This window comes from Mixophyes fleayi, chromosome 5 (assembly GCF_038048845.1).
Source record: "Mixophyes fleayi isolate aMixFle1 chromosome 5, aMixFle1.hap1, whole genome shotgun sequence".
Taxonomy (NCBI): domain Eukaryota; kingdom Metazoa; phylum Chordata; class Amphibia; order Anura; family Limnodynastidae; genus Mixophyes; species Mixophyes fleayi.
In genome coordinates, this window is record NC_134406.1 from 180,043,431 (window position 1) to 180,057,159 (window position 13,729).

Sequence of the window (13,729 nt, forward strand, 5' to 3'; positions counted from 1 at the left end):
CACACAAATATCAACTTTTAATTTCAGTGTACAAATAAGCTATCAAGTATTTGTGTGCTACATGAAAAAACAAGCAGTATTTAACTTATGTGCAAAACAGAATACTAATTTGCACCCCTTGCATTGTAACATGGTTGTGTCCAAGAGACTGAAATAAGAAGTTTCTCAAGTTAAGATCCTTAATGAATCAGGCCCCTAGTTATCATTTATTTAGTACATTCTACAAAAAAAAACAGCTTGAGTCTGATTGGTTGCTATAGGCAACATCTCCACTTTTTCAAACCCGCAGCATGATAAATGTACCCCCTGGTCTTTTAGCTGCAGTATATTGCAGGGCATAAAGAAACTGGGCCAACAAGCCAGCTGTCACAAATAGTTCTACAACGTGATAGGACCTAAGTTCCATACAATTTTCATATACCAGTAGCATTATCTGTTGACTGTCTATAAAATGAAAGTTTTCTTGATAGCTACAGTTATTGATAGAGCCAGGGGCCATCTATTTGAATACCAGAGATTGGTTTCGGGAAATGTCACTGCTCAATGGCTACTCCCACCAGCCAGCAGTGGAGACAGCAGTCTCCACTGAGACAGCAGTGTGAAATAAACCATCTCAGACTCATAGGCCAAGTAAGATCCTTATGCCCCTGCAGGCAGCTCAGAATCTATGCATAATATAACTTCCCTACCATCTGCCTGCTGCAACTGGAATTCTACAATTAATATTTCCTTTACTTTCTTGGACAGGATCTGTTTGTACAACCAGGATTAAAACAGGTGTTGGTTACCCCCAGCTGAGTGCGGTGATTGAATGTGCCGACTCTGCCCATGGGTTGAAAGGACACATCATTTCTGTAAGTACAGATATATGTTAACTATTCCGCACATATTACTAATGTTTATTGTATACGTTTTCCTCTGTCACTATTGTTATTGTCAATAAATAAAAGTGACAGCTGAGCAGTATTTTAGGATAAATGAATTAAGGAGTTGGTCCTAAAGTTGTAGTAGGCAGGACTTTACATATAGCATTATCATTTAGACCCATAATCTGACAAAGTTAGAAAAATATATATGTTTGTACACCAGGTGGACAAATGGGTACATTTGCAAACGATGTAATGCACTGTGGGAGCTGCATTTTTTAAGTTCGTAAATGAGCTCCATTGGCTGAAGGGGAATGTTACAGAGGGGGAAGACATAGGAGAAGAAGTAAGCTAAGCCAACTATGCAATCATTTCTAGAACCAAAAGTGTGATTGGTGGTAACAATAATATGTTCACACTAACAACTTCCATCTACTAGTTCTGAAACACAACATACTACATACTCTCTCAAAGGACATGTCCCACTTTGTTAGACATTCTGTTTTTCTTCTAAACTCCATGTAATGGGCTTATGGGGCCTGATTCAAGTCCAAACACAAAATGGCCATAATATACATTTTTAAAAAGAGCATGCAACTTGTGCATTGTTCTGCCTGTATTCAAATCAGAGAGTTTCTTAAGATACTGTACGATTTGAATACGGGCGGAAATACGGTCTGTATAACTGTTCTTTTCGTATGTAAGTATTCACACATGCGTATGTGCAATAATTTCACATCAGAACGCACATAACTTTTATTTTATCATAAAATACAATAACTGCTAACAATATAATATTTTTTTTTAAAGTCTTTACAAAATAATCCATTTTTTTATTTTAGAAATTATTTTACATGACGTAACTAAATAATTAACTCTCAAAGCGTACAGTGCATGTAGTGGTGCTCTGATAGCTACTGATATGTAAAGCTGTAACTTAAAATGTTTCCGCCTACGTCAAGAGGGAAAACAGCTGCCCCCTAGCCATTCATTTTAACCAAATGAATTTTAATTATCTATAATCATGTGTTCCCCTTCAGCTTTGCATCCTGGGCAGTTGCCCCCTCGCTCAGCCCTAGTGACTGCCCTGCATGTAATCAGAGACTATGCTGAATTGATCATCACTATCATCCGGCAAGTACACCTGCCCTGTACCAGGTGTAAAAGATGCAGCTGAAAACCAACAAATTTATGCTAAACACAGAACTTGAATTTACCACATCTGCATTAACACACATTTACTGTATATGAGCTACATTAATTCTCCCCTTCCATCCCCTTTTACGCCTCTTAATTTGTAAGGGGCCAGAAGTCAGATACGTGCAGATATCAATTACCTGCAATTGCACTCATCATCATCATCATCAGAAAAGAAAAAACACACTCCCCTCCTCTTCAGCATACATTGTCCTCCTTATTACACACTCCCACCTTCAGCACACATTGTCCCCCCTAAGCACACAATGTCCTCCTTATTACACAATGCCCCCCGTCAGCACACATTGTCCCCCCTCAGCACACAATGTTCCCCTTATTACACATTTCCCCCCCTTCAGCACACAATATCCCCCTTATTACACAATGTTCCCCTCTTCAGCATACATTGTCCCCCTTATTACACACTCCCACCTTCAGCACACATTGTCCCCTTCAGCACACATTGTCCCCCCTAAGCACACAATGTCCCCCTTATTACACACTGCTCCCCCTTCAGCACACAATATCCCACTTCAGCACAAACACTGCCCCCCCCTTCAGCACACATTGTCCCCCTTATTACACACTGCCCCCCTTCAGCACACATTGTCCCCCTTATTACTCACTGCCCCCCCTTCAGCACACAATATTCCCCTTCAGCACACATTATCCCCCCTCAGCACACAATGTCCCCCTTATTACACAATGCCCCCCTGTCAGCACACATTGTCCCTCCTCAGCACACAATGTCCCCCTTATTACACATTTCCCCCCCTTCAGCACACAATATCCCCCTTATTACACAATGTTCCCCCTTCAGCATAGATTGTCCCCCTTATTACACACTCCCACCTTCAGCACACATCAGGGGCGGATCTAGAAAATGGTTGTACCCCGGGCGATTTAGGGGGGGGGGGGCAATTTAGGCCCCGCCCCCTTTCTGACTTCTGAGGCTGCCGACGGCTGCACACTATGTGCAGGTCCGTTCGGCAGTGGACAATGTGCTGCCCGGCTGCTCTGATTGTGTTAAACACAATCAGAGCAGCCGGGCAGCACACTGTCCCTGCCTGTCACAGCCGAACGGACCTGCACATAGTGTGCAGCTGTCGACAGCAAGCCCCGTTCGCCCCCCCCCCCTGGATCCGCCACTGGCACACATTGTCCCCTTCAGCACACATTGTCCCCCCTCAGCACACAATGTCCCCCTTATTACACACTGCCCCCCCCCTTCAGCACACATTATCCCCCCTCAGCACACAATGTCCCCCTTATTACATAATGCCCACCCTTCAGCATACATTGTCCACCTTATAACACATTGTCTCCCCTCAGCACACAATGTCTCCCTTATTACACACTGCCCCCCCCCCCTTAACACACAATATCCCCCTTCAGCACACATTATCCCTCCTCAGAATACATTGTCCCCCTTATTACACACACCAGCCCTTCAGCACACATTGTTCCCTTCAGCACACATTGTCCCCCCTCAGCACACATTGTCCCCCCTCAGCACATATTGTCCCCCTTATTACACACTGTGGCAAGTCATAGATACTGTTCCAGTAGGCAAATGAGATGCTCTGTTTCCTTCAAATATGTGCACAATACAAAGGATATTTGGCCACTTCACGCAACTGATGTCTGAAATTCCGGAATTAGAACTCCTTGCAAGCTTTCTACAAAGTGATTTTTTTCTAAGAGTCCCGGTCAGTCATTAAAATGAATAAAAATAAAAGTGACTTCCAGTTTAGTTGAACAGCGTGTAAATCTTTATCCTGCTACATTTTGTGTAAAGTCCAGCTCACAATGAGAAGATGAGAAGGAAAATATACAGGAACACTGTGTAAAGTCACAATGAAAACAATAACTTACAACAACTAAGTTTGTAAATGTCTTGCCTATAAAAGTAGCTTGCCATTATGTCAGGGTTGAAAAAGATCATTTTGACGACTATCCTAGACATCCAGTACTGTAAATCTAGACAGTAAGTTTGGCTAGGGTCTGAGGACCCAATTCAACTCTTGCTCATCCAGGATGTCCTAACAAGCAGATCATTGGAATGCTCACAGCAGCAGGAGATGATTGCTGATCTTGCGGGAGGTACTAACACACTATTATGAACCAAAGTTCATACAATCAACTTGTTATACAAATATTAAGTATATTGACCATTCTAAAGACCTTGAAATGAGGGGAAAATTGTTGAATTATCATTATTATTAATATTTACTCAAACATTACAACTAAAATAAACTGATTGCTGTAGGAGTTTTGTTTTAAGCTACACCCTAGCACGCACCACACTTTAGAACTAATTAATGCTATAGGATTGACTAACACCATCTTATATACAGATATGAATAAAGTATGACAATTCACTAGGAACAAGGCCTCTTGAATATTGGTTATGGAGAACCTCAGTTATGTCATTGGTTTCCCTGAATATTGTTTTAGCCTAGGAAATCCCTATGGATATGCATAACATATTCACTTTCATGTCAAATACAGCACATATCTACAATTCATAACCTGCTCTAGAACTTAATTCAGGTTACAGCAGCAACTGGCCATAATGTAATTATTTTGTCATAGACAAGATTCTGGCACAGTGCTCAGGCCCGGCGCTCCCATTAGGCAAGGTTAGGCACTTGCCTAGGGCGCCGGGCTCTGGAGGGCGCCTGGAGGGCGCCACAGTATTCTAAAATACTTTAAAACTGTGCGGCGACCGCTGACCATACCTGTCACGGCCACCGCACAGCATTCAGATGGACGGGGAGGGGGGGAAGAGGCTATTTTGTCACCACCGCCGCCTCTCTGCTCCGTCTCCTCCCCTCCACTTACTAGTGTCAGTGAGTGGAGGGGAGGAGACGAAGCAGAGAGGCGGCGGTGGTGAGACAAGGTAAGGAGAGGAGGGAGGAGGGAGGCGATTTTTGCGCGGGGGGGGGGGGGGCGCCCCTTTTTTAAAAATGCCTAGGGCGCCGTGGACCCTAGCACCGGCCCTGACAGTGCTGCTTATGTGTCCTCACATTCTGGCCAAGACAGGATCAAAGTAATGTCGGGGCACAAGCTTACTAGAGCTTAAACGGCCTATTACTCAGTTATAGCACCAGTTTATACTTTACATTTTCAAATGACTTTTTACTTGGAGTATCTGTAAGGAAGGCTGCATGGCCAGGTTAACAAAGGATCTGATGCAGCAGAAGCATCATAACCATTGTATTTCTGGTGAACACATTTTTTTTCTTTAAAAAGAGCCAAGAAAAGACTCAGCTGTCTAGAAATATAGGCTGCAGCAAACACTTTCTAGGGAAATTAATTTATGCATTTTGAAAATGGAAGAGAGTCTTATTTAGTTCAGATTTTCATTCTGGCCCTGGGCTTCCAAATATAGAGTAGAGTTTCCTCAAAATGTAATGAATGCTGATTGCTTCTTTTTGTTACCATAGCTGGGTTGCTCTAATGGTAACTGCCTTCTGGAGAAACATCTTCATGTAGGTTGTTTCCATGTATATTTTGCGGTTGTTGTCCACTCAGGTTTCAGACGGTGGTGAGAGTTCAGCATGTGATTGTTTCTTGGGATACTTGGTAGAGTCATAAATGTGAATGTTTTATTTTAGTTATTAATAAAAGTGATTATAAATGTATATAAATTTAATGGACTAGGAGTGCCTTCATTTGTCAACTCTAGTCCTAATAGAAAATTATTGTTTAATTAGTTGGAAGACCACCCTCTCTGATCAATTATAGGGTAGCTATAAATTGCTGGATGCAATGTTTAAGGTTAGTCCTGACCTGGTGCAGACCAAAAAAACCTCTTTTTTGTGTGATAATTTGAGAATTTATAGGATTTTAGTGTCATCAGACCTTTGCCTTGAAAGATCAGTATATAAACGACATTTATGTGGATAAGTAGTTTCATGGTCAACACCCTTGGCCAGTTTTCACTTGGTGTGCAAAATAATGTTTTATTGGTTTTTTTGTGAGAATTATCTTCATCGAACTACTGTAGCTGAAGAAACTTGCATATATATCCTATAGCTCAGTACAGTCTGAGAAGTTGCATTAAGAAGCTATATGTTTAAGTGAAGAGGTCTTCACCTAAAAACATTGAAACTTTGCAATGACATCTTGGGATGCTGTAGTAAATGTTGGATCTTTGGGCCCCATCATTCACTCCACATCACCCATCATAGCAGATGACATCTCTAGAATAGCACCACTCCCACAAATCCCCAGTCCCACAGAAGAGCTCCTTTAGATGTAAAGGAAGGTGATTTTTCCCAAATAGACACCTATTTTAATATTAAATGATTCACATAGCTTATGATAACTATTCTAGAAATGTTGGTCTTTGCTTTTTTTTTAATGTTTATAATGTCGTTATGAAAGAGAGTAATGTATTCATCTACTGTATTCTGTTTATGTGTAAAAGTATATTTATATTGTATGTTTATTTTACAGAGTGCAGGTTCCTAACAATTTGCGTCAATCTGGACCTTGTATATGATAAAATATTACATTAGAAAATGTTGGTGTGCTACAAAATACATTTCCAGAATAATGACATATTTTGCCTTACTATTGCTATACAGCTAAGTACCATAATCTGGCAATAGAAAGCAGAGCTTCCCAGCCAGCTGCTCACGTGGAGCTTTGTGGCTTATGAGTTTGTAGCATTACATCATTTTATTGCAAGGCTTGGCCAAGCGATACAAAATAGAAGCTCCAGAAAAATAATAAACCTATGGCATCTTACATTTTTCTCTTTGCTCACTAGATGGCGAGCAAGATCTACAGCATTTAGCTGAGCAGTTGATTATGGGAATCTATAGCAAACCACTTGCAGTAGACAACATTATCAAATCCATGTTACTGCTATATTTCCTTGTGCTGGAATTTCCGTTCATCCAGTGATGACATTCAACATTGATTTTATCACAGCTGCTATTTAGAATTTCATATAATATGCATGATATATCAATTAAGTTATATATATCAATATACAATGTCACAAAATGCAAAAATAATATGATGTAAGACATATGTGCTTAAAGCTGTGTAAGTGATTCTATTTTTATCTTGTTTAAAGGATGGAGGATGCAGCTGTCCAGGAGATGTCGCCAAAGCATTTGGTAAGTTGTGACAGTGTATTAACACATAAACAGTGTTTCATTGCAGTAGATTGTATTGTTCAGATGAATTTCCTCTTTCATCTCTGAGACATTCCAGATTCCTTCACTGCATTTAATGTATTTTGCATCGGAGTACAAACAAACTGACAATATTTTTTTGTGTCATATTATATATGAATACATGTGTGTATATGTAGACAAACACCGACATACATTATATGCAATAGCAAAGTATATGTTGGACTCACAGCAGTACAATATAATTTTAAAACCAAGGCAATTGGGGCTCTAGCTTGGAACCCAGGACTGCAAGGGGGCCAAGATCATGTGACCGCAGCGTGAAGAGCTTTCTCTATATTTAAATGAACCTGAGATGTTCTTTTCTGTTCATTGCACAATAATTGTAGCACATGGCTTGCTGTATATATTAAACACTTTGAGGGAACGAGTTTCTGTGTGTTCTAATGAAAATGTAAACAATCAAGTCTGGTCTGATGAATGTTTTGGTTGGTGATCAGGCTCATAAGTGTGTAAGCTGGGGTCTCTAGTACCTCCCATTATTGTTGGTCATTTCAATCTACCACTGCATAAGTAGCATTGCTTTTATTACTTTTATTTTTAAATTTGCTAGATATGAAATCGGCCAACTCAAGCAACTCATATTCTCGTATTTGAAAGAAAGGACTCCATTACTTTTGAAAATGCGTTTTGTCTTCTTTGAACACTGGGGATGAAGTTAGCATTCACCCTTCATGTATTTGAGGATTTATATTTACATTTCACATTACATTTGCATTTGTAGATTCCTTTTGTAGCATCCTCCTTAAAGCTGCTGCAGATGGGATTTCCCCACTCGTAAACAAAATGCTTATCAGCTAATCAATTGCAACCAGGGACAGACCCATTTAAGTAAATATAGAAAGCTCTTGGTTGTAGGTTCACAAGTGGAACATTTGTGCATTATTGTGCAATATGTTCAGCTCTGTGTAGTTCTACAAATATGTAAGAGTGGATTAATTATTTTCCTTTTTGTAAGTGCTGTCCTACTTTGTCTGTGTGTAGGACTATTTTTCTTGGGCCCCCAAGCCCAAGTTTAGGGGAACCTGACCTGATATCGTTGTGTGTAAAGTCCTAAAATGACCATAATGACTGATAATTATCCACTTGAATTCAATAAGATCTTTTTTGAGCATGGTGTAAAATGCAGGTGTAAGATGACTGCGATGGGACTGTGTGTGTGGTGATCTTCTGCACTCACAGGTTAGAGTGAAGGCAGAACTGTGCCAAGACACAGCATCAAATGACCGGATCTTCTCCAATTTGCCCACCTCTGTATGTTACTAAAATGAACAGTGAACCTGAAGCTTGACTTATGAATTGAGCAACAGAAATGGTCTGTGTGTGAGAACCTCAGCCAGTTTTATTAAGCAGAAAACTTAAACACCTTGTCTGTCACTAACTAAACACATGTCGTTCCTGTCTATCAAACTAAACAAAAGCATAAGAAGTTCCAGCACATAAAGATTACTCACAATAGATATTAGATATCAGATATACCCTGCAGTCCTTTTCCGCAGGCAGAGCAGAGACTCAGAGTGAGCAAACTGACATTCTTTTAAAACACACTTTACAAGTGCAACCCTTAATCAGTCTACTGGCAGAACAGTACACCTGGAATGGGCCTTGGAAATGGAGCCCACTGTTCTCTCTCCATTTACTCCCCAGGGACTCTCACCATACTATTTATCCCAAACACCAGCAATATAAAAGCATATAAGACAGACAGCCTGGGACATAATGTACATACCTGCAATTTGCTACTCTGCCAGTGCTTCTGTCACAATACATTTTCAAAAGATACAAAATTAGTTCTGAAACTTAAAACTAAATATAGCAAACCAAACATGAAAAGGTATACTGTTCCCTTGCTAAAGCCAGACACTAATGTAGGACAAGATAAGTGGAACTGTGCAGTTAAGAATTACTTGCAACGTACTGAAGAGCAGCTGTACAGCGTAAAACAGTGAAATGAGATAGAGAATAACAGCTAACATAATGACCACAGATCAGTTAAAAATTCAAAATAAGACTAAATCAAGAGGATTACATCCTGGATTTAAAATTAGAGAATGGTGATGAGAAACTAACCATAGAAATAGAAAAATTCTAATCAAAGAAATGGATACAGTATTAGTCATGAAGCCAGCCTATAAGATATTGTACTTTACAGATGCCCATGCACACAGAATATGACACACCTTCTTTGAATCCTTTTTATCTATATCAAAATTCATAATCCCTTTTTGATAAACCTATTTTGCGCCTAAATTTGTGTTTGTTTTTCCCTTTGTTGTAATCATTTGTGGTCAGATGGAGTTATGCACCACAAAGTATTTTGTCTCTCTTTCATTAAATTTGCCCTCTATATTCTGTGGGGATCAGTTGATACTCTCTATACTTATAATCCCAAAATAATCAGTCAACTCTTCCCCAGTTTAATAAAATAGGTGATCAGAGATATATCCAGATACACACTTAATAGCACATGCAATCATTTCTTGCACTCTTTTATGGAAAAATAGTTTTCCTCTTTACAAAACTTTTTTTATCCACTCATTTGGGGTCTTGGGGCTTCTATAATGTCCAGGTTCCTGTGTTGTGGAGGAACTCAAAAGTAGAAGGAAATTTAAAATTAAGTTGTTGAGTTCAGATTCAAAGCCACCCAGCCCCTGCTTAAGAAATTTGTCAAAAAAATAACTTTGCTCAACACTGGAGAAGTAAACCAAGGCCACTGTGAGGTGTTTGTGTTGTGCAACTATGAAATCTGCCTCCAGGGTCAGAGAAGGCTTATTCTATCCAAGGAGTTTAAGGTTTGGAAAAAGCTTTATTTGTAAGGAAGGATGAGAGTGTTTAAAGTGCGTTTTCTGGAGGAATACTAGATCTACCTTCTGCTTCTTAATAATTTTACAAGGCCATAGTCCCCTTATTTGGAGAATTTAGTCCATTAAAATTCAAGAATAATATCTATGAAGACATGTGAGACTTGGAAGATTAGAAGCTCTGTGTAGGTCATGGAGATTGGACTAATCTTAGAGTGTCACATCACTTGTGTCGAGGACTACGTTGAAGTAGTAGAGGGAAAGGGATCGGAAAAGTAAGATACTTTGTATCTTACTGATGTAAGAACTGTGGGACGTCCCACAAGAAGCTTTGGTTAGCGCTGGCAAATCAAGATGACGGGTGAGGCCTGGAAAATTGAGTTGAACCATTGGGCTTGCACTAAAGTGAGGAGGGAAAAGGCAGAGAGCATGATGGAGGATGTCTGCATAGAGAGGCCATTTTTTGAACAAGTAGGGTAATTCCTACAAGGGATACTGTATGCCGGGGCTTGGGTGTAGGAGAGATGGGCGGTGAGGGTGTTGTATAGGTATGGTTTTATGTAATCGAGCATGGAGGTGGAAAGTGAGCACAACTTGAAGAATTACAAATCAGAAACAGAATGACATATAAATGACAACAATGTTAGAACAACAAAGACTGGTACCATCTAGACTACAAAGATAATTTTCACACACCAGTGCTACACATATCCTGTTATGTATATCCAAATGATTTAAGTACTAGATTTAAGTACTGTAACTAGCTGGTTCTTACAGATACTCTCCATAGATTATAAATTTAAACCTATCTGCTCTCTAGTAGTGTCAATGGGATCAAGGTGGAGATACTATTGAATGTTCGAAGGTGGAATCCAAAAGAAAATGTCCTGTGGCACTTTACATGGTCCTAAACTTGATACAGTTCTGGGGATGGCGGGTCCTAGGCAGGGATGCAGCCAATAACAGGGGTGGTTCATTTGACAGCAACCTCAACCTCTTGACTATGTCCATGCCTTGATCAGGAGTTTTAATGGAGTATGTTTTTAATGCAAAATCCCCACCTGTATTGCTCCTTTCTATTGCAAAAAGCTTTTGTTACTGTTATCATCTCCTTATCTTAAGCATGCTTGGAGCAAGGCCATAAAAGTGGAGAAGATTTGCTCCTTTATATGTAATTGCTGGTATGTTTCTAGAAGCTACTCGAATTTGCATATTGTTTTGTAATAATGGAGACAAAGCACAATGTCGCATTGTGTTTGGTTTCAGACATAAAACTCATTTTGTTTGTTCTTAGTTACAGTGAGTAGCATAAAGACTGATGCTCCGTTTTGCTTTTCATTAAATAGTTAATTCAAATATCAAAGCAAGATTTGTTATAAAGTATATAACAAAATATCAATGGATCCATACTATAACTACAATTGTTTTAGTACTTTAATACATGTTTGAGAACATCTTGTAGACACTATTTAACAAACTGATGCTTTACTAAGTATCACTGGAGACCACTACTAGCAACCTTGGAATGCATTGGTGTGTTCTGCAGACATGATCAGCCCTAGTCTGTGCGATTCTCAGTCTATATCTACTTCTAACCTATCCCTGAAGAAGCCCCGTGTACGAGGGGCGAAATACATTGGATGACACCATATATAACATACAAATTGCACTTTTATTCACAAGAATTGGTAACAGTAGAATATCTTCGGCCAACCCGTAACGTTACTGCAGAGCTCCCCAAAAACCGTCAATTTCCTGCAAAATCACAATCCGCTACAGTGGAAGAAAAGAGAAGATATAAGAGGGGGATCACCCACACCTTCAAGATCCTGATTTTTCCAATCATGCTATCCAAATGCCAAACTTCCTGAAATAATTCTCGGTGCCCCTCTCTTTTTGTGCAGGGAAGACAGGACTGAGCACTAAATTCCTATCATGGAGCACAATCCACAACCAGTTCCTTAACGGAGGCTGCCACCCCCACAACTGACACTGTTGTAGCCCCCACCGCAACTACCTATAATTTGCACCATATCATACAATACTTGAAAACTGTTATTAAACAACCCTTAACAGGACTTAACAGTCTGCATATAGAGACTTATACTATCTACTATGAAATGTATATGAAAGCAATTGGCTACATTAAGCACTATATAGTTTCTTGTGACAGTATCACTGTCTCATCTTGTTTATTATGTGAAAAGTAAAATTTATATGAAAATATTACATTCCCTGTTACTTTTCCTATACACACGCACACACACCGCCACATTGGAATCACACCATACTAGAGAGTAAGGGATATGGCGTCCAAGGGGTATTAAAAAATATCATTCAAAGACTTTCTATCAAGGGCAACTGATTTCTCCTTTTTGTTAACACACACCCTCCCAGTAGCAACATTTCCAGCACCCTCTGCACACAACGACAGCACAGACAGCTCACTGTCCTATATACAGCATATTACAAGGCTTCCACAAAGCAGTAGTTCATAATATTGCATCATGGGCAGGGTAATGTATAAAAATCCTGAACTGCCCTGATTGTCCTCTGTGATTTTAAAAGTGGCGGATTGTTTGAGTGTACTTACCACGAGCTTCAGTAACCAAGACAACCAAGTAACCAAGACAGTTAAACTTGCTGTTTCAGCAGCAGCAGTAACTAAGGTGCTATCAGCATGGTACTTCAGGGGAAAACCACATCATCAGCAAAGTACAGCAGTGGTGAGAAGTGCATACTCCATGATGATATCACTACATTCATTTAAAATGTGAGGCAAAACAACAAAATCAGTAGGCTGCAAATTTCTAATGTGAATTTTGTGGTACAAAGAGCACAGCCAATGGTCTGTTGAGCAGTGGAGGAAGGTGAGGCAAGTAAATTATCCTTTACCATGTTCTCGACAAATGGATTTGTGCATGTGTGGTGATGGTTTCCAACAGAAAAGGGTTCTAGTGGTTGTGTAATGATGTGAAGAGGTCATTAGCACGGATTAGGTGCAGTCATTCCTTTAGAAGACAAGGTCAATGCTACTCACTATTTATTAGAGATGATTTCCCCCCCCCCCCCCCCATGTTGCAGCATTTCTTTCTTTACAGGAGGGTTGTCCTTCAGGATGACAATGTCTCAATCCACATAGTATGTATGGCCACCAAGCGGTTAGATAAACACAACACTCATCATCATCATCTTCATTCATTTATAAAGCGCCAGCAAATTCTGTAGCACTAATGTAATCTATATGTCATGTCCTTCTCAACCACGAGATATATGAACCTAGGTGAGTATTTTTTGGATTACTGGAACAATACCTGAGAAAGTTTTTTCCATCACTATTGACCAAGGGTCCTTTGAGTGACTTTCTTGAGGAATGGTGCTGTGCCTTTCCTGCTTAATTCCAGACATTAGTGGACTCAATAGCAAGGTGCATACCGGCTGTAATGGCTGTGTGTGGCAATCTAACACCCTATTAAGTAACTTTATATTGGTGCTTCCATTTGTCTACTGACTGTACCTCTAGCAGCATTGTGAGCTTGTCCTTTTAACTTAAATGCAAGCAGCAATGATATTGTTTGGGATTACACAAGTACAAATAATTCCATAAATCTAGAACAGCTTACCTAACTGCATATGTCATAGGCTCCTATTT

At 39.8% G+C, this 13,729-nt stretch overlaps 1 protein-coding gene across 1 annotated transcript in view; it reads left to right on the plus strand.

Annotated features, from left to right (window-relative positions):
• The window catches only part of GMPR (guanosine monophosphate reductase), a 73,838-nt gene that overhangs the window by 32,173 nt on the left and 27,936 nt on the right, over positions 1 to 13,729 (plus strand). The window contains exons 6-7 of the mRNA XM_075213106.1: positions 748 to 854; positions 7,156 to 7,198. Coding sequence (XP_075069207.1) covers positions 748 to 854; positions 7,156 to 7,198 — 150 coding nt within the window. The remainder of the gene's footprint in view (positions 1 to 747; positions 855 to 7,155; positions 7,199 to 13,729) is intronic.